At 42.4% G+C, this 26,679-nt stretch overlaps 1 protein-coding gene across 2 annotated transcripts; it reads right to left on the reverse strand.

The window, feature by feature from the left end:
- Nucleotides 1-913: 913 nt before the first annotated feature.
- haao (3-hydroxyanthranilate 3,4-dioxygenase) lies at nt 914-24,832 on the reverse strand. 2 transcript variants are annotated; one of them, XM_080200612.1, is made up of 10 exons: nt 24,371-24,832; nt 21,947-22,025; nt 19,433-19,516; nt 14,436-14,542; nt 11,793-11,882; nt 9,272-9,315; nt 8,514-8,662; nt 8,265-8,330; nt 6,390-6,472; nt 914-1,420 (listed from the first exon to the last, which is right to left on the reverse strand). In XM_080200612.1, the coding sequence occupies exons 1-10, from the start codon at nt 24,448-24,450 to the stop codon at nt 1,339-1,341; spliced, it is 864 nt and encodes a 287-aa protein (XP_080056738.1). In that variant the 5' UTR covers nt 24,451-24,832; the 3' UTR covers nt 914-1,338. The 2 variants fall into 2 exon arrangements, with proteins under 2 accessions (XP_080056738.1, XP_080056739.1); XM_080200613.1 differs by lacking the exon at nt 24,371-24,832 and adding an exon at nt 22,640-22,721.
- Between the last annotated feature and the right edge of the window lie 1,847 nt (nt 24,833-26,679).

The raw sequence follows: 26,679 nt of genomic DNA on the forward strand, positions 1-26,679 counted from the left end.
CCTCCCCGTGTCTGCGTGGGTCTCCTCCGAGTGTTTCAGTTTCCTCCCACAGTCTGAAAGATGTGCTGTTTAGGTGCATTGGCCATGCTAAATTCTCCCGAACAGGCGCCTGAGTAAGGCAACTAGGGGATTTTTATTGTAACTTCATTGCAGTGTTAACGTAAGTCCAATCGTAACACTAATAAATAAACTAAAAAAAACTGGCGTTCTCAGAGAACAGTGAGTCAGCGCAAGGTGCTGTCAAATGGGGCCATTGAGCTGATTAGTATCTAAAGGGAAGTGAGGTAGTTGAATGCGGGAGAAAGGAATGGAAAGATATGTTGATAGACTGAAGTGAGATGTAACCTCCTCTCCTATGTACTCTATGAACGATATACTTTGTTTGTATAGCACGCAAGAAACAATATTTTTCACCACATACCAATACATGTGACGATAATAAATTAAACCAAATCAAATGAATCCAAAACTAGGAGCCATAAACATGATGGTCAACCATAAACCCAGTAAAAAGGGTAGTACGGTGGCACCGTGGTTAGCAGGGTTGCCTCACAGAGCCAGGGATTTGGATTTGCTTCTGGTTTGGGTCACTGTCTGTGTAGAGTGTACACGTTCTCCCTATGTCTGCATGTTCTCCCCATGTCTGCACGGGTTTCCTTGAGGTGCTCTGGTTTCCTCCCACAATCCAAAAGACGCGCTGGTAACGTGCATTGGCCAAGCTATATTCTCGTTCAGTGTACCCAAAAAGTGCCAGAGTGTGGCGACTAGAGGATTTTTCTCAGTAACTTCATTGCAGTATTAATGTAAGTCTACCTGTGACAATTAAAAAAAAAACCTCCCCTTCACTCCAAACCCACATCAGTTGAAACCGTGTCTTCCCATTTGCAAGGAAGATCAAGTCTTGACATTAAGGTGCTTTGATTTGAAAAGCTTTATTCTACAGTCACTGGATGCTTTTGCATTGTTGGTGCATGTTGCAACCCACACTGACTGGTTATCAACAATTATATTATTACATCAGAAACAATAATTACCCAGGAAATCACTGGATCAATACATATCACATTCTGGTACTAATGAATTGAGCTCTTGTATCCTGAAACATTCTTCACATTCATCTCACTATTCAATCAATGGAGAATCTGATGGCTTTCTTTTTTGTTCCTATGTTACGTATTCAGAACTTGGAACATCTGAAGGTTATCATTATATTAACAAACGATTTGCTCCTTGTTCAGAGCTTGCATTGATAATAAATGTTGAGGATTCACTTCAAATTATTCCAATGACTGCACACACAGTGAAATGAAACAGATGAAGGCTGTGCCTTTTCGACTGTTATTTATCATAGGATTTCTTGAGTGCTGGATCCTGTACAACGTAAAGTGCAATCGTTCCTGCAGCTCTTTTCCAAACATACCTTATATAAAGAAAGGACAGCAAATTTAAGGTTAATGGATATGTATTTTTCATTTCAGTAGCAATAATATGTAAGGTTCTATTTATTTCTGGGACATGGGGAGCAGTGTAAGATTTTGATAAATTTATACCACTTGTTGTCGGTCTGCAACATCTATGCATTTTATTTTTAACCACATTTTAAATTAACTGGTTCAGTTTGAATTTCTGCTAATGAGACAATGGGGCAGTCCAGGCAGTCAGGATACTTTGCAGCTGTTGTTTGTGAGACATCACACCCAACTGTTTTATAACTTAAAGTTGCCGAGAGTTTGAGTTTAAAATCATAGAATCCTACAGTGCAGAAGGAGGCCACTCAGCCCATTGACTCCACACCAACCACAATCCCACCCAGGCTCTATCCCCATAACCCAATGCATTTACCCTAGCTAGTCCTCCTGACACAAAGGGGCAATTTTAGCATGGCCAATCCACCTAACCTGCACATCCTTGGACTGTGGGAGGAAACTGGGAGCACCTGGACGAAACCCACGCAGACACACGGAGAATGTGCAAACTCCACACAGACAGTGACGCAAGCTGGGAATCGAACCCAAGCCCTTGTTGCTATGAGATAGCAGTGCTAACCACTGCGCCACTGTGCTGCCTTTGAGCAACTGTCTGCCGTCTTTATTGTCCACAGTACAATTAAGGATTTTATTTATCAACTTTGAAAGGATGGTTAAAAGTAGTTTGAACTTTGGATGACTTTATTTTTAAATAAAACTGCACTGATTTAGTTGCTTAACTATATTTGTAGGGTAGAGCATCTTTCTGTGTTGACCTTATGGTAGGAAGTATTTTTAACATTTGTTCTTAATGGCCTGAGTATGTGTGGGGTTTGGATAAAAATATGTTGAAAAGGATGTGATTTTGTTTGTAAATGTTCTGGATCTAAATGAAATTTGTTATTTGTTGATAGGGGACCCAAGGAAAACAAGGGATGAACATTTGTCTTCATGGCTCCAGTTTCTGGGGTAGCATGACATGAGATGACTTGTATCCCTGGCCCATGGAAAGGGTGAATTTGGACTAGTTCTAAATAAGGGGTTGTGGAATAATGAGTGGTGGGGACAGAAATTGTAAACTTGGAATTTTTGTTGGGACAGTGTTACCATGGCTTCCAGGGTATGACTCTTCTGGACACAACGTCACTTAGAGAAAAACATCACCTGTACTGGAAATGTGTAAGGAAAGTGAGGATGTGTCTAGGGCGGTGGATAGAGGAGAGCCGGTGGATGTGGTCTTTCTTGATTTTCAGAAGGCGTTTGACAAGGTACCTCACAAGAGGTTATTGCAGAAGGTCAGGGGGCATGGAGTTGGGGGTAGGGTGTTAGCGTGGATAGAGGATTGGTTGTCAAATAGGAGGCAGAGAGTGGGGGTCAATGGGTGCTATTCGGATTGGCGGTTGGTGACTAGTGGAGTGCCCCAGGGGTCGGTGCTGGGGCCTCAGCTATTTACCATTTATATAGATGATCTGGAGGAGGGAACCGAGTGTATGGTGTTGAAATTTGCTGATGACACCAAGATTGGTGGAACGGCAAATTGCGCGGAGGGTGTGGAGAGTCTACAGCAGGATTTAGATAGGCTGGGCGAATGGGCTAGGAACTAGCAAATGGAATTTAATGTTGGCAAGTGCGAGGTGGTCCACTTTGGTAGGAATAATGGTAGGAAGGATTATTACTTACGTGGAGAAAAACTGCAGCAGGCAACGGTGCAGAGGGACCTCGGGGTCCTTGTGCATGAATCGCAAAAACCCAGCCTGCAGGTGCAGCACGTGGTCAGGAAGGCTAATGGGATGCTGGCCGTCATAGAGAGGGGGATTGAATATAAAAGTAGGGAGGTCTTGCTGTGGCTGTATAGGGCATTGGTGAGGCCGCAGCTGGAGTACTGTGTGCAGTTTTGGGCGCCGTACTTACGCAAGGATATTTTGGCCTTGGAGGGAGTGCAGAGGAGGTTTACTAGGCTGATACCGGAGTTGAGGGGGTTGAGCTATGAGGAGAGGCTGAATAAACTAGGCTTGTACTCGTTATAGTTAAGAAGAATGAGGGGAGATCTCATTGAGACATATAAGATGATGAATGGGATGGATAGGGTAGAGGTGGAGAGACTCTTCCCGCTTAGAAAGGGCAGTAGGACTAGGGGGCACAGCTTCAAGATAAAGGGGGGGCGGTTTAGAACGGAGTTGAGGAGGAACTTCTTCACTCAAAGGGTGGTGAATCTCTGGAATTCTCTGCCCGTTGAAGTGGTGGAGGCTACCTCGCTAAATATTTTTAAGACACGGGTTGATGGGTTTTTGATAAGAGAGGGGATTAAGGGTTATGGGGAGAGGGCGGGAATGTGGAACTGAGCCACGACAGATCAGCCATGATCTTACTGAATGGCGGGGCAGGCTCGAAGGGCTAGATGGCCTACTCCTGCTCCTATTTTTTATGGTCTTATGTAATTCTCAAAACTTGGGGGTTGAGGGAGTTCAATGTTGTCTTCACCGCTTTTGTTTAAGTATACATACAAGGTCGCGTAATAAATTCTGCTTCATTCATAAATACCCGTTGTTCATACCTTGTTAAGTCAAGCACACCTGAGAACCCTAGTGTTAGAAATTAAGAATTCCGAACTTAGAAATTTTATTTAGAAGGGTTTACACCTGAAAAACCCTACAATCTTACAGAAGTGACTTAAAATGTTTGATTTCTGCTCCTTGGTGAGTTAACGGATCTTAGTTGAGATGATGTTCCAGCGCTGTAATTAATCTTAGCATCTTGGAGCTACTAAGTGGGAAAGAAGAATAATCAAGTGGGTTTTTTTGCTCCCTATTATTATTCATTGACTCCAAGAGGAACATGTGGTCTTTAGCTAAGAATAGGATTGGCTTCAGTTGTGTTCCCCAAGCTACAATAGAATGACTTGCTGAAATTCGCAGTTTGGGTTTACATGAACATGCAAAGAAGGAGCAAGAGTAGGCCATTCAGCCCTTTGACTCTGTTCCGCCATTGAACAAGATCATGGCTGATCTGATAGTAACCTTAAATCTGCATCCTATCTACCCCTGATATCCTATCATTGCCTCCCCTTGCTTACCAAGAATCTATCCCTTTGCCTTAAAAATATTCAGAGCGCTGCTCCTTCATCAGATCAAGTGACCTGACGAAAGAACAGTGCTCCGAAAGCTTGTGTTTGCAAATAAATCTGCTGGACTTCAACCTGGTGTTGTGCGACCTCTCATCCTGTCCACCCCAGTCCAACACCAGCATCTCCACATCATTAAAAATATTCAAAGTCACTGCTTCAGGAAGAGAGTTCCAAAGACTCTCAATCCTCTGAGATAAAGAATTTCACTTCATCTCCACATTAAATTGGCAACCTCATTTTTAAACAGTGATCTCTAATTCTAGATTCTCCCATAATAGAGCCATTGAGGTTTATAGCATGGAAACAGGCCCTTCAGCCCAACCTGTCCATGCCACCTAGTTTTTACCACTAAGCTAGTCCCAATTGCCCACATTTAGCCCATATCCCTCTATACCCGTCTTACCTATGTAACTGTCTAAATGCTTTTTAAAAGACAAAATTCTACCTGCCTCTACTACTACCTCTGGCAGCTTGTTCCAGACACTCACCACCCTCTGTGTGAAAAAATTGCCCCTCTGGATCTTTTTGTATCTCTCCCCTCGCACCTTAAACCTATGCCCTCTAGTTTTAGACTCCCCTACCTTTGGGAAAAGATGTTGACTACCTAGCTGATCTATGCCCCTCATTATTTTATAGACCTCTATAAGATCACACCTAAGCATCCTCCGCCCCAGGGGAAAAAAGTCCCAGTCTTTCCAGCCCCTCCATATAACTCAAACCATCAAGCCCTATTAAGAGGAAACATCGTCCCCACATCCACCCTGTCAAGACCTCTTAAGACCTTATATGTCTCAATCAGGTTGCCACTGTTGTAGCAGTGTTACAGTAGAAATATAGGGGGCGATTCTCCCAAAAGTGCTGAATTGGCGGGAAAACTGTTCTAAATCCCGGCTGTTCTGACAGTTCAGTTCCTCGTTTGAATCTCCACACTCTGTGCACTGCAGAGGTCCCAGTCGTGAATGTCATTAAAAACCCAGGGGAGCAGGGCCTATTCGTGCCAGAGTTTAACAGTTCTGGAACTCTGTGCATGTGCAGTGGTCCTGATTTGTCAGACTCCCATTTGCTGGCCAGCTTGATCACTGGCCAGTCTGGGACCCCCCACAGTGCTGCCCCTCCAACCCCCACATCCCCACCATTCGCCCCCTAGGCCCCACCCACAATATGCCCCACACCCCCTTGGCACTGCCTGATGCCCAGTGGGCAGTGCCAAGCTGGCCCTTGAGCAGTGCCGGGGGCACAGACTGGTACTGCCAGGATGCCCACACAAGGGGGCACCACCCCCAGCAGCCCAACCCCGAGGGGGGGCCCTGATTGCCCCCCTTTCATTCCTGTGAGGTCTCCTGCTAGTTCCCCGAATGCAGGGAGCAAGTCTGAACCCCAATGGAATGAAGTACTCTTGGCGAGGTGGGAGATTCAATCAGGACCTAAAAGGTCCTAATAATGAACACGTATACATGCTTAAAATACATGCAGAAAATATTTAAATGACTTATCTGCCAGTTTCCAGCCTGGTCCGACCTGTGACTGTTCGCCAGTTTTGGGAGATACACAAGCTTTCCTGGCACATGCACAAATCCCTGATCAAGGCTGGCAACGTGTATCTCCCAGGCCAACCTGACAGAAAAGTTGTGGGTTGCAATGGGAGAAACGCGGCCATAATGCCAGAGTTCGATTGTATAAACAGGGAGGTGCAGGAATATTAGACCCAGTAGCAGCCCAGTTGAGAAGTCCATTTCCTTGAGGGGGTGTAATGTGAATCTAACAATATCAGAGAGTCAGCTGTCTTTGGCTACACTTACTTAGTCTCTAACGGGATGAGAAGGCTGTCTCCTGAAGTCAGATTGGTAGTTTTGCCATCCATCACCACAACAGATGAACCCTCCTGAAAAAGAGAATACTTTGGAAAAGTGTCTTTATGTGGAGCTTAGTTATGATCTTTCCCTCATGTTGAATACCCGGCTGGCACATACTGCCCAGACCATGGAGCACTGGTGACTATGTGAGGTTCTGGCCTCCTCATCCAATCTCTCCTAAATAAATCAGCTGTATACAAAATACAGTCACGTGATTTGGAACTGCATGAAATCACCCCAATTCACTCAAACAAATCTTTACCATTGGAGTTGCTTAAAAAACAGGCCATATAAAAATTCCTCAAGTCTGTAGAACAACAAGAGGGCCCTCAGATGGTCAAATTTAGAATTACAACCCACAGTTCTAGCGAAAGTCTGACAGCTGACTTCAAAGGAATATTATCATGACACAAGTAAGAACATTTTCTTCTTACAATTTTCTTCATTAATTTACATTTCCCACCACCTCATAAACTATTACATTGGTGGAGTGACACTCATCACCATATCATGCTTTAGTTACTCTTGATCATGCCATTCCCCTTCGCCTCTCTGTCTTCAGTACTGGATCACATTTGAGCTGTCCCTTGTATTCCTTTTTTCCCATTAGTCCTTTACAACACCCATTCCTTTTGTTGCGATGGAGCACACAAAGTAAAATGCATTGGATTATGAACAGTAATTAATCAAATGTCATACTCAGCCAGATATAAGCCATATATTAGTAGAAAGGCCAATGAGAAAACTGGAAGGAGAGTTTTTGTTTAATCTTCTGATCTGCTGATATAATGGGTTAATTTATTTGGTATGTTTTGAAACAAATTTAATGCAATGTGTGAAAAAAAAATCCCCAACTGAAAGAAATTCTTGAAAATAACTCATGAACATTTTGAAAATATTGAAAAAAATGTGTGAAAAATTCATTCACTGTAAACATTGAGGAGAAAACTGCTCCAATGCAGATGGAGCTTTCTTTATCCTCGTTCAAACTGTGCTTGGAAGGCAAAAAAAGCTCTTCACAATTTCATGGACAAAACTTGGGAAATTGTACCACATTCATGTGAATATTCTGAAGTAAAGTTTATTGATTAGTCACAAGCAGGCTTATGTTCACACTTTAATGAAGTTACTGTGAAAATCCTCTCGTCACCACGCTCCGGCACCTGTTCAGGTGCTTTGAAGGAGAATTTTAGCATGGCCAATGCACCTAACCAACACATCTTTCAGACCGTGGGAGGGAACCAGAGCAGCCGGAGGAAACACACACAGACATGGGGAGAATGTGCAAATTCCACACAAACAGTGACTCAAGCTGGGAATTGAACCCAGGTCCCTAGTGCTGTGAGGCAGCAGTGCTAATCACTGTGCCCCCTTGCTGCCCCGCTCCACATTCTAGGTTCTCATTGAGGAATTGACATGAAAGGTGCACTGGAGCAGACAAAATAATGTCTGATGGAAAACTGTCGTTGTAAGGAATTGGGCAGAAATATGTCTGAGGCGTCTGCTCATCTCATCCCCCATCCCTCTGCTCTGAACTGGGCCTGCACTGGCCATGGAAAACTTAGCCTCTTCTATGGAAAATTATGGCCCGGAAACAATGCCAATTTTGTTTGGTCTGGGCCACATGGTGCCAACAAGTTTTGAACTGTTTGCAGCATTGGCATCTGGATGCTTTTTTTTAAGCTTCAGTACATCTGACTGTCAGTGATGAGGAAAAATTAAAGCTTATATTGAAAACATATGGAAGAACAGAAAGTTTGATCTGGTTCATGCTTAAGAATGTCAGCGGAATATTACAGGATGAATCCAGAAGTCTCTCACCAGCTGCCATATCCAGGTGTCCGCACTCTCGCTTCCCTCACTCTCTCCAGTTGCATATACTACCGTCTGTCAGAACAACACAAATAGGCATTTTATAATTAAGAAGCATACACTGGATATAATATCAATAAATAGCACGCTACTGCTTTAAATTCCAAAGGCAAATATGCTCCCTTCATCGTGGATGGAATACTGCAAATGCTTATTGAAACCAAAACATTTGCAACAGAATTAAACTCCTTCTTTTACCTTGGTCTCAAATTGATCACCAAACATGTCGACAACCCCCTTCGTTTTAATATCTGGGCTGTGCTGGCGAAGCCAATCTTGGAGTGAAAATGGCTCCATAACAGTGCTGATAGTATTCAAACAAAATGGAATTTGTTTTCGTAGCTTGTCTATGAATGAAGCAAGACATACAATCACGGTTAATATTGTTTGTCCAAATATCCCAGGCAAAAGTTAAATGTTACCTATAATATTGTGACAGAGTACAGGGAGCTTCATTCCACATCTTTACATTATGGACGGCACGGTGGCACAGCGCCAGGGACCTGGCTTCAATTCCCGGCTTGGGTCACTGTCTGTGTGGAGTCTGTACATTCTCTCTGTGTCTGCGTGGGTTTCCTCCGGGTGCTCTGGTTTCCTCCCACAGTCCAAAGATGTACGGGGTTTGCGGATTGGCCATGCTGAATTGCCCCTTTAGTGTCAGGGGGACCAGCAAGGGTAAATGCATGAAGTTATGGGGATAGGGCCTGGGTAGGATTGTGGTTGGTGTGGACTCAATGGGCTGAATGGCCTCCTTCTGCATTGTAGGGATTCTATGACTCTTACCTGCAAGCATTCAGTGGTACTGCTAAGTGCAAAAATTGGGGAGACGATTGCGTTCTCCACTAATACCATTAAAAGTGTCGAGTATAAACTTCCACCAAAAAATTCAAATGAAAGAAGTATTCAAAGCCAAATATCAGCAGTACAGGTTTAAATTGTTTGGATTCTTTCTGTACCTGGATTTGGTTTCCCAGTCTTATATTCTTCAGAGCTGAAAAATCTGCAAGATAAAAAAGAATATTTTTCAATTGAGTTGAGCTGTGCTGGCTCTGCAGGTTTGTGTGTTGAAGGATATCCAGTGTCATTCTACTGAATAAGGTGAGCTACAATAGGATGGAAGTAGGACCATGTGGTGCCCAACACTGATGCAGAGTACATCCTGGGCCAAATGGCCCATTTCTATTCCATAATTCCAACAAAATATGTTCCACTACAACAATATGACTTGAAAATTGAAAGAAAAATAAGCAATTGTACATAGGTCAATATCAACAACTGTAATGAAGATAAAGCTCAAAGACATCATTGGGAAAATTCAATGAGGAACAAATCGACTTCAAGAGCAAAACAGCTTCACTCTGAATCTCAAAGCTTTTTATAAAGAATGGGTGTGTTGTTAATGGTGGAGATAGCCACCGAATAATCTGTAAAGTTAAAGTACTCAATAGAATCACAGAATCCCTACAGCGCAGAAAGAGGCCATTTGGCACATCAAGCCTGCACCGACAAGAATCCCACACTAGCCCTCTCCCCGAAACTCCATATAGTTACCCTGCAAATCCCCCTGATATCCTTCTAACACTAATCAATCTAACCCACACACCTTTGGACTGTGGAAGGAAACCGGAGCACCCGGAGGAAACACATGCAGAGGACGTGCAACTCCACACAGACAGTGACCCAAACCGGGAATTGAATCTGGGTCCCTGGCGCTGAGAGGCAGCAACGCTAAGCACTGTGCCACCATGCTGCCCGTCCCCTTCCAGGATATTAATTTTTTTAAAAAGAAAAAATCGTACACCAGTTCTGAAATAAACTTCAACTTCAAGACCAGATGCAATCATAGGGCCAAAGCTGTGCACATCAGTGTTGCTTCACTGTACTCTCCAGTATTTGACAGGAGTCACAAATGTGAGATTGTGAAAGAGCCACTGTCTGACAAGTCAGAGGATGCTCAGAGGGCAGAAATGTTGCAGCATCAATTGGGATAGTGAAACTTTGCTCTGAGGGTGTGTTAACACTACCACCGTGGTGTCGGGGTGAAGGTGTTGCACTGCACTCTGACTGTACAATTATAGTGTAAAGGCAACTTGAATCCAATGTCACTCCAGAACCTGACAACGGAACAAAGTAAAATAAAAGCAAAATGCAGCGGATGCTGGAACCTGAAACGAAAACAGAAAATGCTGGAAAATCTCAGCAGGTCTGAGGATAGAGAACCGAGTCTGAATCATCCAGACATTAGCTCTATAGATGCATTCCCCTGATGCTGTTTTTGTTTCAGATACCAGCAACCGCAGTAATTTGCTTTTATCTTACTCTGTTCCATTGTCAGGTTCTGTTTTGTAGCTTGTTAGCTGGATGGCTCTTGGTCTGACAAAGAGTCATCCTATACGAGGGATTCAATGATTCAGACTTGTAATGTTAGCTCTGTTCTCTTCTCATAGATGCTGTCAGACCTAATGGAACAAAGTAGTGATTCTGTGTGTGTGTATATATATATATATATATGCAGTCTAATAGCACGCTGCTGAGCAGTTAGGTAGGTCCATTACGCACAATTTATTCTCCACAGTGTTGGTGTGAAGTTGAAACAGCTTCACACTGATGCTAAATCTGCAGTGTAAGTACATTATTGGAGAGTTTTGTGCATTGGTTGATTAAAAAAATGTAGTCATGGGTTGTGGGTGATGCTGATAAGGTCCAAATTTATTGCCCATCCTTAACTGCCCTTTAAAGGTGGTGGTATGCCATCTTTCTGAATCACGACTTTCTGTGGTGGAGGTACTCCCAAAGTGATATTAGATAGACAGTCTCAGGAAGAAATCAGCAACATATTTCCAAGTGTGTGACTGACAGGGGAATGCGCCTACCTGTGTGTGGTAGAAGTCTGAGGTAGAGGTCTGACGAATGCCGTCAAAGCAGCCATGACAAGTCTACGCACTGCATCTTGTAGATGGAACACACTGTAGCCATGGGGTGTGGTGTTGGCAGGGGTGAATGATTAGGGTGGTTGATGTGAAATGGGTTGCTCTGACCAGGGAGCCACTCCTGACAAGTGGGGGAGATCACTGTATCCCACTCCTGAATTGCACCTTGTGGGCGTTATCAGTGAGTCATATGTTGCAGAACTCCCAACAATTCCAGTCAGTGGTAGAACCTTGTAACATTTTCCCTTCAATGCTTGACCCTGATAAATGAGTCACTTGAACAAGGCACTGGAGAACACACAGGCTTGTGGGATAGAACTCCATCAATAAGTCAATGTCTCCAGGGAGGGACAGAGTGAACAAAACTGCAGAATAAATACTTCAAAGAACACAGCGATGAACAAAACCATTGACGCTGACTTCATGTCTACATTCAGCAACTAAAAACCTAAACTGTGGTTCACAAACACAGATCAAAACCCGTGTTGTAAATGACAAGTGAACGCTTTTTCAGCTTATTTTGCAGAAGTAATGAAACAACACTTACTCCTTTATTATGGGCCCAAGCTGGGTTCCCAGGTTGTCACAGTAGAACCATTTTTCAAACAGCACATCAGTAGAATCACCTACATAGTACCTGTCAAAAGAACTGTAAGTATTAATCCTGGGATAGTTGCACCTTTCAGAGAAATATCACTGTGCATCACAAAAAATACAACAGCCCAACCCTGTCTGGCTGACAATCTTAAAAGTGTATTGTCGCAATCTAAGTGAAGGACTCAGTTATGCTCAAAGCTATAGAACAGCCTGCTTTGAAAGTGTATGAACATTATTGTGCTGGCAAACCCAGGGCAACAGGAGCTGATAAAGACTGTGGCGGTACGCACTGTTGGAATCTCTATCTTATCAAACAGAACCAATTCTTAACTGCCAAGCAACAATGAGGGACGATTTCCTTGGTGTGCTGGATATCGCAAAATTATAAACACATTTACTGGTTTATGATCGCATCATTGCACATTGTCCTTCCCAGGATATTACTCTGAATTTTTTTTAAACTTACTTTCTGATTTTTCTTTGTGAAATATACCTGTGGAATGCAGCTGCTCCATTGCTGGAGGTTGAGCTCGATATTCTTCAGTATTCCACTGCAGCTCTCTAACTAGCCACTAGAAGGTGTGAAAATGGCACTCTTATTCCTCACTGAGGATGGCATTGTTTGTGTATCCCCTTGCTGACTTCAGCTCTGTTTTTACCCCTTTTGGAAGGAAGCTCCTTTCCCAGTTTCCTGCAGCTCTAGCCTTCTTTATGGACTCTCTCTAATCATAGAAATCCTACAGTATGGAAAGAGGCCATTTGGCCCATCAAGTCTGCACCGACCACAATCCCACCCAGGCCCTACCCCCATATCCCTACATATTTTACCCTCTAATCTCTCTAACCTACACATCTCAGGACACTAAGGGGCAATTTAAGCATGGCCAATCAACCTAATCCTAACATCTTTGGACTGTGGGAGGAACCAGAGCAAACCCACACAGACACGAGGAGAATGTGCAAACTCCACACAGACAGTGAGCCAAGCCGGGAATCGAACCCTGGACCCTGGAGCTGTGAAGCAGCAGTGCTAACCATTGTGCTACCGTGTCACCCATGTATAATAATCTCTTGTATTCCTTTACTCTTTTCATTCAGATCTCTTCCACTGGATTACCCGTTAACCTGAGTCCCCAGCTTCCCTTCTTTATACTCAGTTTCCTTCCACACTCCAAAGATGTGCGGGTTAGGATGATTGGCCATGATAAGCTGCCCCGTGGTGTCAGGGAGATTGGCAGGGTAAACACATGGGGTTGCGGAGATAGGGTCTGGACGATATTGTTGCTGTGGGCTCGATTGGTGGAATGGCCTCCTTCTGCACTTTATGGATTCTATGATTCTAATCTTATTTTCTCCTAAACATCTCGTAATTGTTCCAGAAGTTCCAACCTCGACAATAAAGTTTATTTATTCATTAGTCACAAGTAAGGCTTACATTAACACTGTAATGTTACTGTGAAAGCCCCCTAGTCGCCACATTCTGGCGCCTGTTTGGGTCAATGCACCTAATCAGCACATCTTTCAGACTGTGGGAGGAAACCAGCGCACCTGGAAGAAACCCATACAGATACAGGGAGAATGTGCAAACTCCACACAGACAGTGACCCAAGCCGGGAATCGAACCTGGGTCTCTGGCACTGTGAAGCAGCAGTGCTAACCACTGTGTCAGCCCTGATGCCATTAGATCTGATGTTACATGGTGCAGGGGGTTTTAATTAGCCGAGATGGAAAAGAAAAAAGCTATGGGAGCGTATTAGTTACGCAATTAAACTTGTAATCCAGGAGAATTTAAGTAATAATCCAGAAAGCTCAAGTTCAAACCCAACATAGAAACTTGAGACACTAAAACCAGCTAAACACATTTGGAAATAAATAAGTTGCCAATAAAAATGATCATGGCATTGTTGGATATAAAATTTTATTAGGCTACGTTTAGAGCATTGCATTCAATTCTGGTTATCACATTACAGGAAGCACGTGGAGGCTTTGGAGGGGGTGCAGAAGAGGTTTACTAGAATGCTTTCTGGATAAGAGGGTATGAGCTATGAGGAGGGGCTGGACAAACTAGAGTTGTTTTTTCTGGAGCGATGGAGGCTGAAGGGAGACCAAATCGAAGTCTATAAAATTATGAGAGGCATAGATAGGATTGACAGTCAGAATCTTTTTCCCAGAGTTGAAATGTCAAGTACTAGGGGGCATGCATTTAAGGTGAGAGGGGGAAAGTTCAAAGGAGATGTGAGGGGCATGTTTTTTACACAGAGATAATAGGTGCCTGGAACGTGCTGCCAGGGGTGGTGGTGGAGGCACATGCGATAGGGGCATTTAAGGCCCTTTTAGATAAGCACATGAATATGCAATGAATAGAAGGATATGGACCAAAGGCAGGCAGAAGGGATTAGTTTAATTTGATATCATGTTCAGCACAACATCATGGACCGAAAGGCCTGGTCCTGTGCTGGATCGTTCTATGATTGTCACCAAAATCCAAGTGGCTCGTTATTTCACACAGTCTTCACATTCATTATATTTTTAATGAAGGGTATATTTAAATGGAGGATCCATGGATTTTGATTTTTGCAGCCCCTTGATTTACCTGAGTGCATCAAGCTCTGTCTTCAGCCTCATCCTCTCAAAAACCAGCCCCACAGTGTCTGCTTGTCGCTGAGGGGAATGAGGTATTCGAGCTGGTAGCAAAAACATCTAGGGGTAAGGTGGAAATGGCAAGAAATTCATATATAAACACAGTTTATATATTTAAGAACTCGACTGAATAGCGCCTGCACAGAAATACAATAGCGCCAGCTGAATATGAAAATAAAAGAAAAGGTGCTGTGAAAAATTATCTGGTGCAGCTGCAATTAAATATTATAAACTGGCTTGAAATTAATTTTGTATGAGATTAATAATAAGCAAAAATACAGAAAACGTCTCAGTTGTTGCTGTTCCCACTGGCCACGCAGAGCGTTAATCTATCATTATAATGCAAGATTAGTTTATTGGCATAACATTGTGGCACACCTGACACACTTTGTACGATATAGTACAAGCACATTGAGGCCAAAGGCAGGGCTATCTGGTGCCAGTAACTCTTAAAGGGCTGCTAGCCATCCTTAACTTCTATCTCACCTGTGTACTTAATTTTGGAACAAGTGAGGAAGGAAGTTGCTGATCTCAAAATTGCAAAGTGAGTACTGTCATGTTTTACTTTTATAAGTCTTTAACGACCCTTCATTTTAAGTTTAGAGGAGTATTGCAGAGAAAGAATGCACCACATTTTATTCACGTCCTTTTCAAAGGCCATCTTTTGCCAAGATGAGATGATGCCGGTGTTGGACTGGGGTGGGCACATTCAGAAGTGTCACAACACCAGATTAAATTCCAACAGGTTTATTTGGGATCTTTATTTGGAAGCCTTCAGAATGCTGCTCCTTCATCAGGTGAGTGGAGAGGTGGGTTCACAAACATGGCATATATCGGCAAAGACACAACTGCAAGATAATTACAGATTGGAATGTTAAGAATGATTGGAATGACAATTCGCACATCTTTAACCTGTGATTATCCCTCTTTCCATTCGCACTGTCCGTACCCGTAAAGACTTAATTACCTGTAAAGACTCACATTCCAACCATTCTTCACATTCCAATCTGTAATTATCTCGCGATTGTGTCTTTGATGCCTTATTTGTGAACCTTCCTCTCCACTCACTGATGAAGCAGCAGCGCTCCGAAAGCTCACGATTCCAAATAAACCTGTTGTTGTGAGACTTCTTACTGTATCTTTCACCAAGGCATTCTGCCTTACTGCCACAACAATGTCCCTGAAATTCCTCAGGGAACTCCAGCAGAGCCACAAGGGAAACACTGCAAATGGCTGGGGTTTGCAGTCTGACAGGGTTTCCACAGGAATAACAGTAAGGTAATCCCGATAGCATTTCAGGGCTGATGTGGTAATCTTGTGGCCCTTTGAATGCAATGAGTTTGAAGTATCCTATCTATACAAGGTTCCTTCATTTTTCATGGTCATACACTTTAATAAGATGGTGCTGAGCTAAGCAGTTGTATTACAAACATCCGTGCTCATGGCTTTTGGCTCCTCATGAGGAGAAGGCCCTAGAGATTCTGAGCCTGAAGGAGTGACAGAGCATGAGGTTAGAAACCTTCCCCAAGCTAAACTTGAGGATCCTTCACAGCCTTACCGACTCATTCACTTCATTATGTATAGGGGTGTAATGCAGTGCTCCAGCAAAAAGCACCAGAATGTCCAGCGTCATAAGTTCTGTTTCAAGAGGTTTCGTAATGCAACTTCACTGCCACCCTGGTGTACCAAGTTGATCTCTGGCCATGCTGAAAGGGTTCTCAGCCTCAAAGGAATAACAGAAGAGAAAAACTTCATCTGTATCATCTACAAGATGGGGTGCACTGCAGAAACACACCAAGGTTCCTTCTATATCTAGAAGAACAAGAGCAGCAGATATGTCGGAACACCACTATCTGGAGGTTCCTCTCCAAGTCACTCACCATCTTGACTTGGAAATATATCACTGTTCCTTCAGTGTTGCTGGATCAAAATCCTGGAACTCATTCCCCAAAGCAACCTGGGTGTACATACACCTCAGGGGCTGCAGCGATTCAAAGGGGCAGCTCACCACCACCTTCTGAAGGGTAACTAGGGATGGGTAACAAATGTTGGTCTAGCCACTGATGCCCACATCCCGTAAATGAATTTAAAAGAAAGAAAACAAGGTAATGCAAACAGCCTGTGCAATAACACCAATGCCATCAGAAGTTGCAAGGCTATCAATTTACTCAGTGTAAAGCAGTACTGACCAGCTTTCATCCCCAGTTGCTGATTTTTGCATAGAGGAATTAAGTGAGCAGCACAAGGGGGCATTGGTGGACATCTCACAGAATGGTACAAATGGTCAAGGAAATTTGGGTGCAGCAATGTTCCTCTCCCCTCTAAAAAGCAGTGAATTTCCTCAAAAATACCAAGAATACCACTCTTCCGTCAAAGTCATTATGAAAAGTCAAAGGAAATTTAAGGGCACCACTAACTGCTGTAAAATAAATAAATGATGACAATGACCAAGGTAGCAGGCATTAATTAAGTTTAAGTGCATTAGTGTCACAAGTAGGCTTACATCAACACTGTAATGAAGTTACTGTGGAAATCCCTTAGTTGCCATGCCTGTTTGGGTATACTGAGGGAAAATTTAGCATGGCTGAGGGAAAATTTAGCAGTGCCAATGCACCTAATCTTGCAGACCGTGGGGGGAAACCAGAGCACCCGGAGGAAACCCACACAGGTACATGGAGAATGTGCTAACTCCACACAGACAGTGATCCCAAGAATCAAACCAGGATCCTTGGTGATGTGAGGCAGCAGTGCTAAGCACTGTGCCACCGTGCCACATGATTCTCTGCTATATCTCACATGCAAGGAGTTTGACCCTCTTCTGTTCCTCAAGGAGTTGGCATTCAGTATATGGCTCATCAATCTCCCTGTGAACAATGTTCTGCATTGTGAGGATTCCTGTCAGATTAAAAACTGTGGAATTCTTGGCTGTTTTTCATGGGTAAATGTACAAAAACGCTAGCGTGGGCAAACAAGATAGACGTCACTAGCAAGGTGTATTTATACAAGGGAGTTTCTGAAGTTTGACAGGTTTTGTTTTGTGAATATCATGAAAAATAAAGGCAGCAATCACTTTGAAAGTCACTCATGTAACAATCATGCCCTGGATCTGTTATCTGGGCCTATTTGCAGAAGTCTGTGCTGTCATGTTACAGCATTCTTGAAGAATTGTAGGCCTCAATTTTACCACCCTTTCTGCAATCACTCATTGCCCCTCCTGCCCATTGCTTTAGCTGCCAATTTACCCACTGTTAAATGGGATGTACCCAACCATATTATAATGAGGCCAGTAGCGCCTCCATGAACATCTCCTTGGACATTGTTCTGCCACTGGGTCACAGGCTCTGCAGCAGATGTTCTCAGGCACATCCAGCTATGATCTTGGCTTAATAATTGAATAAAGCATATTGCTGGCTTTTTTTTAGCACCCACTGTGTAAATGCACGTGTGTGTGCCTCGCCTGTTCCTTCTCCAGAACTTCTGAACATTGATGGATGACCAGTTGGATAGTCAAAGATCCTAAGTTGGTTTAACACAATTATATTTTGATTGGCAAACATCTCCAAATGGGAAATAGAACATAGCTGAAAAGCTTCAGTACTGAAATCTTTTAAAACTCAAATCTCCAGATTTACAGCCAGCCACTGACAATAGAATGGCTTCAAGTACTGCCTGCACAAAAGAGGTGAGAGATTTTGTCTCCAGATTATTCAGTTCTTAGGGCTCAGTATTTTTTATCTGATGAATCAGGTCATTTGTAACTTATCCTTTTCCTTCACAGATGTTGAATGAATGGTTGTGTATTTCTCGCTGTTCTCCTTATATTTCCCATTTTCTACCATCTTTTCTTCTAAGAGAATAAGCGGGAATATTGTGTTGCACTCTTTCAACAGCCTCACATACAGAAATGATTGTTAAGCATTTGTAGATACAGTCAGTGCTCCTACTAATATTTTTTGTTATTTGCAGTCTATTTGTTTAAGTACAGGAGACCGCAACTTTTATTGTGGTTGCACGTGTGCAGTAACCTAAAGGGGCCGACTTGTGCTAAGTCCGCTTGGGAACCTTTGGCTTAATAGAAACATTGGACATGATACTTGTGAGACTAAGCGGATTACAGTTTACAGGTGTATTTGTGAAGAACTATAGTTAGTTTTCAGTTCCCCTCCACTGCATCCTTCTATATCATTTTTTAAAAATGATAGATGTGCTTTCAACTGTGATCATTAGTGCTTGTCAGAATTAATACATTGCTGGTTACTTGGGGAGAAACCAACTTTTCAACGCTTTTAGCCTCTTTGTTGGTTACAATTCCTTAGATATTCATCATTTCAATCTAGAAATTTTACCCCATCTCCAGAAAGTCAATCTGAGGTTGCATCCACAAATGTGAAGAATTCACCATTCCATCTATTCTCCTCATTTTTGAACTCATAAAAAAAATCTACCTCTCAATGACCAAGCTTTTCCCAAGCTTGTGAAATTCCTTGGGTAATTTTTACATGCTAATGAATCTATATATCTATGTACATGTAAGCTTTCCTTTTTATCATAGGGATTATTTATTATACTTAATAATTTAAAAAGACTTCTTGGAAATCTTTGAAGACTTTTGTCTGTGGAATGTATTAATAGTAATAAACACTTCCGAGAAGGAAGGCTTGTTAGATTGTTCTTTTGCCGGTTGGTAGGAAGGCATGCATGTTTCCTTGGAGAATAACTGACTTTCTAAAAAGCATTAACATTAAGCATTCACTGTAACCAGTTTTATCTCAGAGTCACATCCAATTGGACTGGATAACAACATTGATACTTTTCTAGCAAATGTAATGGAACATTTTAAAAAAGAACAGTTTACCAAGAGGTTTTATCTTAAGCTGAGGCCAAACTAGGAACACTGGTGATTTTACTAAATCACTAAAAGAACCTGTGTCTTGAAAAAACTCTACTGACCTCTCCTTCTCGAATGTGGATATCTTTATGTTTTCCTTTCTCTATGATCTTCAGGCACATGTCACCTTTCCACTGATAGAACAACTAAAAAGAGAATGAAAGAAAACACATATCTGGTCAGCAAAGTGAGTACTTGTACAGTAAAAGATGATTCCAGTTTTGTTGCACTAAAAGCTACTGGTTCATGTCAAGACTGTGAGAATACAAAGTGGAAATGGGCATAGGGTAAGAAACAGGCTAAGTGAAAGAAAACAGATGTTTCTAAGAGGAAATCTGTTGAATGGGTAAAAAATATTAGGCCGGTTCCCCAGGGCTCGATAGTGTAATAAATAGTTCCAATTTAAACCAATGACTTTGATCCAGAACCTCAATCCAACTTCATCAGTAAGAAGTCTCACAACACTAGGTTAAAGTCCAATAGGTTACTTGGTAGCACAAGCTTTCGGAGCGCTGCTGCCTCATCAGGTGAGTGAAGGACAAAGAAGAAAAGTTTATCTTCTTCATTATTACTAATCTACTATTATTTCTATGGCTAAATCTAGTCCAATAAAACTAATTTTATTAACGAATAATATTGTTTCAACTATCCACAAACGCTACGCTGGGTCACAATGATTAGATTTTAATAAGGAAATAATAATCACTGCTCCAGAGAAAATGGTAACTAGAATGTCATCCAGTTATAAAGTTAATATAGTGTTTGCTGCAGTATTTTCATACAGCTGGCTTGTATCCCTTTGTTTTCATCGAGTTTAAGTTAATACTTGTGTTGAGCTAACATGCAGTGAACTGCAATATTAAGCTGCTGAACAGTAAATACCTGACTGTCCAAAGAGACTACACAATATTTAGAGCAAGGGGCTTCAACAATGAGTAGAAAATAACTTATAAAAATGAAGAATAAAGACGTCTTACAGATTACTACCAGTAATACTGGGATGAGATTAATTCTGCTGAGTAACCCATACCAGCCAGTAACCCATACTGTTGACTGTCTGGACTTTGAATTCCTGTTGCCCAATGTGTTTTCTCAAGCATTTAGTAAATACTCTGACCTGCGGCATTTGCTCATTTAAGAACAGTTGTTTCAAATTGCTTAATATGAGGTTAACTGACCTAAAGTTGTAAGCCAAACAAGTAATTGTGTAATAGAATCCCTACAGTGCAGAAGCAGGCCATTGGCCCATTGAGTCTGTACCCACTCTCCAGCAAAACATCTCACCCAGATCCTAACCATGTAATCCCACGTATTTATCCCTATAACCCCTTAACCTACACAAGGCGGAACACTAATGGGCAATTTAGCACCGCCAATCTGCCTAACCTACACATCTTTGCACTTTGGGAGGAAACCAGAGCACCCGGACGAAACCTACACAAACATGGGGAGAGTGTGCAAACTCCACACAGACAGTCACCCAAGGCTGAAATTGAATTTGAGTCCCTGGCACTGTGAGGTATCAGTGCTAACCACCGTGCCACCCATCTTAAATTGAAACTGCTTAGGAATGAATTAGTTTAGCTTTTTCAATTAAACATATTGAAATTTCAAATAAAAATTTCAAGAGTACAGTACATTCAGATTCCACTATTTACAAAGACAAAAGATTTGAATACCATGGGGCAGAAATTTAAGATTCAAGAACCTCTTTCCATGGGCCCATAAAGCAAGAAATCTATAGTAGTGCCATGGGTATATAAATGAAACATCCTAAGCTTAATTATTGACTTGTGTTGATTTAGTTGATACCAACTGAAGAAGCAGTTTGGCTGCAACAACTGGCCTCAGCAATCCTAACTTAGAAAAAGAAAGAAAGCAAATAAAGTTCTTATTTCCATCCAATGATGGGGGTTACATCACCAAGGGAGGCACAGTGGCACTGCAGTGATTAGCACTGCTGCCTCACAGCACCAAGGACTCAGGTTCAATTCCGGCCTGGGGTCACCATCTGTATGGAGTTTGCACTTTTACCCACGTCTGCGTGGATTTACTCTGGGTGCTCAGGTTTCCTCCCATAGTCCAAAGATGTGCAGGTTAGGTTAATTGGCCATGCTAAACTGACCCTAGTGTCAGGGGGATTAACCGGATGAATGTGTGAGGTTGCGGAAATAGGCCCTGGGTGGAATTGTGGTCAGTACAGACTCGATGGGATGAATGGCCTCCTTCTGTACTGTAGGGATTCTATGATTGACCATGTTAAATTGCTTATTGGTGCCAGGGAATTAGCAAGATAGATACGTGGGGTTACGGGGGGTTACGGGGATAGGGCCAGGGTTGTTGATGCAGGCTCAATAGGCCAAATGGCCTCCTTCTTCACTGTAAGGGATTCTACGATGCCCTCTCCTCCCGTCCTTATTTGAAATTGTTCACATGTGAATATCACATGAAGACAAGAGTGAGTTTGCTCACAACTGAAACATATTTAGGGAAGGTGGAATGAAATGGAGATTAAATATGATCTGAAGTTATTGTATTCCCGAGTGTCCAGAGACCATTGAATAATTATGTTTTACCTCTTCTCCTTCTTCTATGTGATAATCTTTCCTTTCATTCGGTCCTCCAACAAACATAACCTTTAACTGGCCACTGTGCCTGAAAAGCATTATTGCAAAACAAAGTATTAGTCAAAGGCTTTCAGATCTAAGGAGGTAATTCAGAATTAATAACATATCAAGAAAAAGGTCAATAATAATGTTGAAGTAATCAGTATCAATTTATACAACCAGTTTAATAGGTGAAGACAATATATCCTGACTGTGTCAGTAATAACACTGTATGCCTCCTTTAAAATGTAAAAGCAAATTACTGTGAATACTGGAATCTGAAAACAAAAGAGAAAATGTTGGAAAATCTCAGCAGATCTGACAGTATCTGTAATGAGAGAAAAGAGCTGACATTTCAAGTCCAGACAAAGGGTCATGTGGACTCGAAACGTCAGCTCTTTTCTCTCCTTACAAATGCTGCCATACCTGCTGAGACTTCCCAGCATTTTGTCTCTTGATCTTCTTTCAAGTGTTATTCAATGATCATCAAATGATATAGAAGGAGGCCATTTGGCCCACTTTTGCCTGAGTCTAGCTATCTAAACAAAGGTACATATTTTAGGGTTTTACTGGATACAGTTTTACTTTTCATCATCACTAATTCAATATTCCCCACATTTCCAATGAGGTCCAGCATAGATGGGTGAGCCGAACAGAATTTACTATAACATTGAAAGAAAGAGCTTGTCCTTTACAATCTCAGGATGTCCTAATGCTTCTCAGATCTGTGATCAGTATAATGTTACAGGAAAGCAGAGCAGACAATTTTCATACAAACAGGATGAAAATGACCCCCTGGCATTCTTCAAATTGTACTAGTGCTCAGTTAATGTGCCTGAGAGGGCAGGTGGGTTTTGAAAAAACTTCTCACTCGAAAGTCAGCATTACCACCAACACAGCACTCTCACAGTACTTCACTGGAGTCTCAGCCTAGATTTTCTGATCAGCCCCTGGAGTAGGATTGGAAATCATAAGATTCTGACTCAGTGGTGAGACAATCAGTGAACTAAGACTAGTACACTATCATGCATAGATTCACAATGACTGCTGTCAGATTGACAATTGTCTTTTTGCTACAAGGACAGAAAAGATGGGGATGAAAATGGTCAGATTGTTGCAGTTGTGAGTGCCATTTCTGACTAAAGGTTTGTTTTATTATGGAATATAGTTCCAAGGGTATATGTAGCCTTGATTAAATTGAAGGAAGGGGGCACCTCTCCATTCCTTTGTCCCTTACCATACATCTCCTCTAGGTCTTATCTCACTTCAAGACCCTAAACAGCAATGTCAGCATTCTCTTCCACAGCACCCCTCCTCCCAGGCACTGCCCTAAGTTCTTAAATCTCTTGACACATTTATCTCTTGCTCCTCCTACAAGTTGCTCCTTGTTCAAGTTTTTAGTCACCTTGTCCCATTATCTCTTTATGTGATTTCTTGCCAAGTTCTGCCTAGTGCATTGAGGATAGCTTATAATATAAAACAATGTGAAAAAACAAATTGATGCTGGTTCCACGTTGTATTTTGTTTCCAGACAGGGGTGGGCTTTCTATGTTGTGACCCCAGGGAGACACTCAACCCAAGAAAATGGTTCTGTGGAAGTACATGAATCCCCCCAATCCCACTGAGGTGGTGCACTCACCCCACAGGGAGATCCAGTCGTACCTATTTAGGATTGTATCAGTGGGCTGCAGGACATGCATTGCCTTAAGCAAGATGAGCTCCCATAGGTCAAAGGTGCATGAGGAATGCTGACCCCTGTCCATGGGTTATATCATCAGCCATATAATTCAGCATAAACGTATCTATATTATGAACTGCAGATCATATGTTCCCTATAAAATGCAGCAATGCAAATTATCCTCTATAATGTGCTGCAAAACAGATTGCTATTCTGTGTGCAACAGACCATTACCTGCTGCTGTGTAACCATACGCCATACATTCACTATCCGTTTTGAAACCTACGTACAAACACGCTTCAGTCTGTAACTGACTTCTCTTGTTTGTAAAGACATAGAAGGGGTGTGCGAGCGAACGGCTACTTTACGAACGCATGGTTAAACTAAGAACGATAGTAAAACTATTATTGATAATAAATCTAAGCTTCCCCCGGCAGTCTTTAATACAGTTAGAATAGATTTAAGTGCAATGCCCATTAAAGGACTCCCATTAAAAGGAAGGAGTTTCGATGATTAAATTGAATGCATTATTGGGAAATCCCTTCCAAATAAATTATTGGTGTTGAATTAGGGGCATTACATTGGGCAGGAGGTGCACGGCTCGATAACAAACAATCAAACACCTTCTTGCCATTGTGTGATTTTGCCGCTGTATCGAAGGACATTACGTTCCTCTACAATGTAGTACACGTTATAGGCTCCTCTGGCTGACTTACATGAGTTTGTTGCAGACAGGAGGGTTAAAACATTTCTTGTTTTCTTCGATCCATTTGTCTACATTGTAAAACAGCCCCATCGTTTTGATATGAGGAGCTTAATGTTGGGAACAAAAAAATAGACGGGAAAGAAGTCCACTCAAAGGTCTTGATGCTGAACTTCGTTAAGAGTTGACTGGGCGTTTTATACTGATGATGACGAGCTATGGGCCCGCTTTTTGATTGGAAGCTTCCACGTTCGTGGGAAGGAAAATTGCTCTTTTTTAAAGGAGGGATTTGCTTGCAACAGATTTCAACAAATTCCAATCGGTCCCAGTCAAAACCTGCCCCCTTTTCACTCCAAAATATCCCAACATGGTGAAGGGGGCGAGGTTTAACTCAGATATCAGAGGGAGGTATTTTACACAGAGGGTGGTCGGGGGCCAAGCAGGATGGTGGAGGCGGGCTGGGATAGCCACATGAACAGACTGGGAATGGAGAGATACAAACGAATGGTCTAGTTGGACCAATGAACGGCGCAGGCTTGGAGGGCCTGTTTCCTGTGCTGTATTGTTCTTTGTTTGGTCCATTCTTTGATGGGACCTGAAAGTGATGATCTGCCTGTCCCCCCCCCCCCCCGTTCAGTTGACGACAGGACGGGACCTGCTGACAAAGTAATCACTATTCAAAAGTTAATTAGAGACCTGGTCTAGAGGGGTGCACCTCAGGTATGGGGATAACAAGCTCTGACCACAATCTTCTCAGTCCTGCTTGGATATGGGAGTGATGATGGAGGACTAGAGGGTTGCAGATAGTGAGGACCCTGTTCAAAAAAGGGAAAGGGATAAAACAACAGAGCACAGACATCGGGGGTGACAAATCCCACCGGAGACTATTTTTCAAGTCAAAATTAATTCTCTCTTAGAGAAGCAGAGGCTCAGGGACATCCGGCGCAGGTTTGTTAAAGGAAATTTGTGACTGATGAACTTGATGGAATATTTGACTCATTCGGAAAAGAAAAGCAAATGGTCTCAAAGGAATGATAACAACTTGTGTATATAATTGGTTAAGAGGTAGGTGGTAGAGAATATTGGAAAAGGATTTTCTTTGACTTGAGAAAGTATGTGTGGGTGTCCTGAGGTGGTGGAGGGTTGGGGGTGGAGTGGGCACAGTCAGTATTTAGCCCGTTGCTTTGTTGTTAACATAGATTTTTCTAGACTTGGATATCGGTAGCTCAATTTCAAAAAAATTGGCATGATACAAAGACTTGACAACATAGTAAAGAGAGAGTAGTGTTAAATTCTTTACTACTGCGGAGTATCCTCAAGAAATTACTCCACAGACAGGTATCAGGGGACACAGGTATTTATTGCAGATCCATTTCCATTTTGGTAAAGTTCTGACTGCCAGCAAGACTATTAAACAGGTCTTTGATAAGGGGCAACAGATACTGATCTGTGCATAAGTCAGGGTTCACAGTGACTTTAAAATCCCCACATAACCTCACTGAGCCATCTGTCTTCATGACAGGATCAATGGGTGTGACCCACTCACTTGTGGCCACTGGTTTCAATATTGCCAAGCCTACTAATCTCTTTGAGTTCAGGCCCCATCTTGGGTCTAATCGCATATGGCACTGGATGTGCTTTCAAGTTCTTTGGCCATGCATCTGGCTTCACTAGTAGGCTCACTTTCACTCCTTTCATCTCACCGAGGGTTTCATTAAACACCTTCTTGTATCTCTCCAAAACATCATTCCAACTCGAATGAGATTCTGTTAATCTGTTCACTACTTCCATGTTCAATTTCAATTGTTTCAGCCAGGATAGACTGAACGATGTGGGATAATCACCCCTAACAACATACAAAGGTAGATGCGCACACTGGTCCCTCAACTCTACCTCGATTGAGACATAGCCCTGCAGAGGAATGAAGTGTTTCATGTATGTCCTCAAAATGATGTTCACAGGTTCAGGGGAAGTTAATTCAACTTTTCCCTTTATATTGACCCTTGTATCAATGACACTGCCGCCTCCATGTCCACCTCCATCTTTACTATTTTCCCTTTGAGTTTGGGCATTGCCCAGAACCGTCTGCTTCACCCTGCACAGACAAAATATTTAAACTGTGTCTTCTCAGTCCGCTCTGTTCCATTTGCAGACCCCATGGACTCTTTATCCACATCTACATTGGCCACTTGCCACGTCCTGCTGGGTTTGGACTCTGACCACTTTAGCTTTATACTCTCCTGGGACATAGGTGCTCTGCAGTTTCAGACAATGTGGCCCTTCTTCTGACAGTTCCAGCACTGACCTTCCCTCATCCAGCAG

The sequence above is a fragment of the Carcharhinus amblyrhynchos genome, chromosome 12 (assembly GCF_965287045.1).
Source record: "Carcharhinus amblyrhynchos chromosome 12, sCarAmb.v2.hapA, whole genome shotgun sequence".
Lineage (NCBI taxonomy): Eukaryota > Metazoa > Chordata > Chondrichthyes > Carcharhiniformes > Carcharhinidae > Carcharhinus > Carcharhinus amblyrhynchos.

Coding starts and splice junctions, on each gene's coding strand:
- haao (XM_080200612.1), bottom strand. CDS start 24,450: ATGGGGCTGTTTTACAATGTAGACAAATGGATCGAAGAAAACAAGAAA. Junction 8,331..8,513: donor GTGATCAATTTGAGACCAAG/GTAAAAGAAGGA, acceptor TTGTTCTGACAG/ACGGTAGTATATGCAACTGG. Junction 6,473..8,264: donor ACACCTGGATATGGCAGCTG/GTGAGAGACTTC, acceptor TCTCTTTTTCAG/GAGGGTTCATCTGTTGTGGT.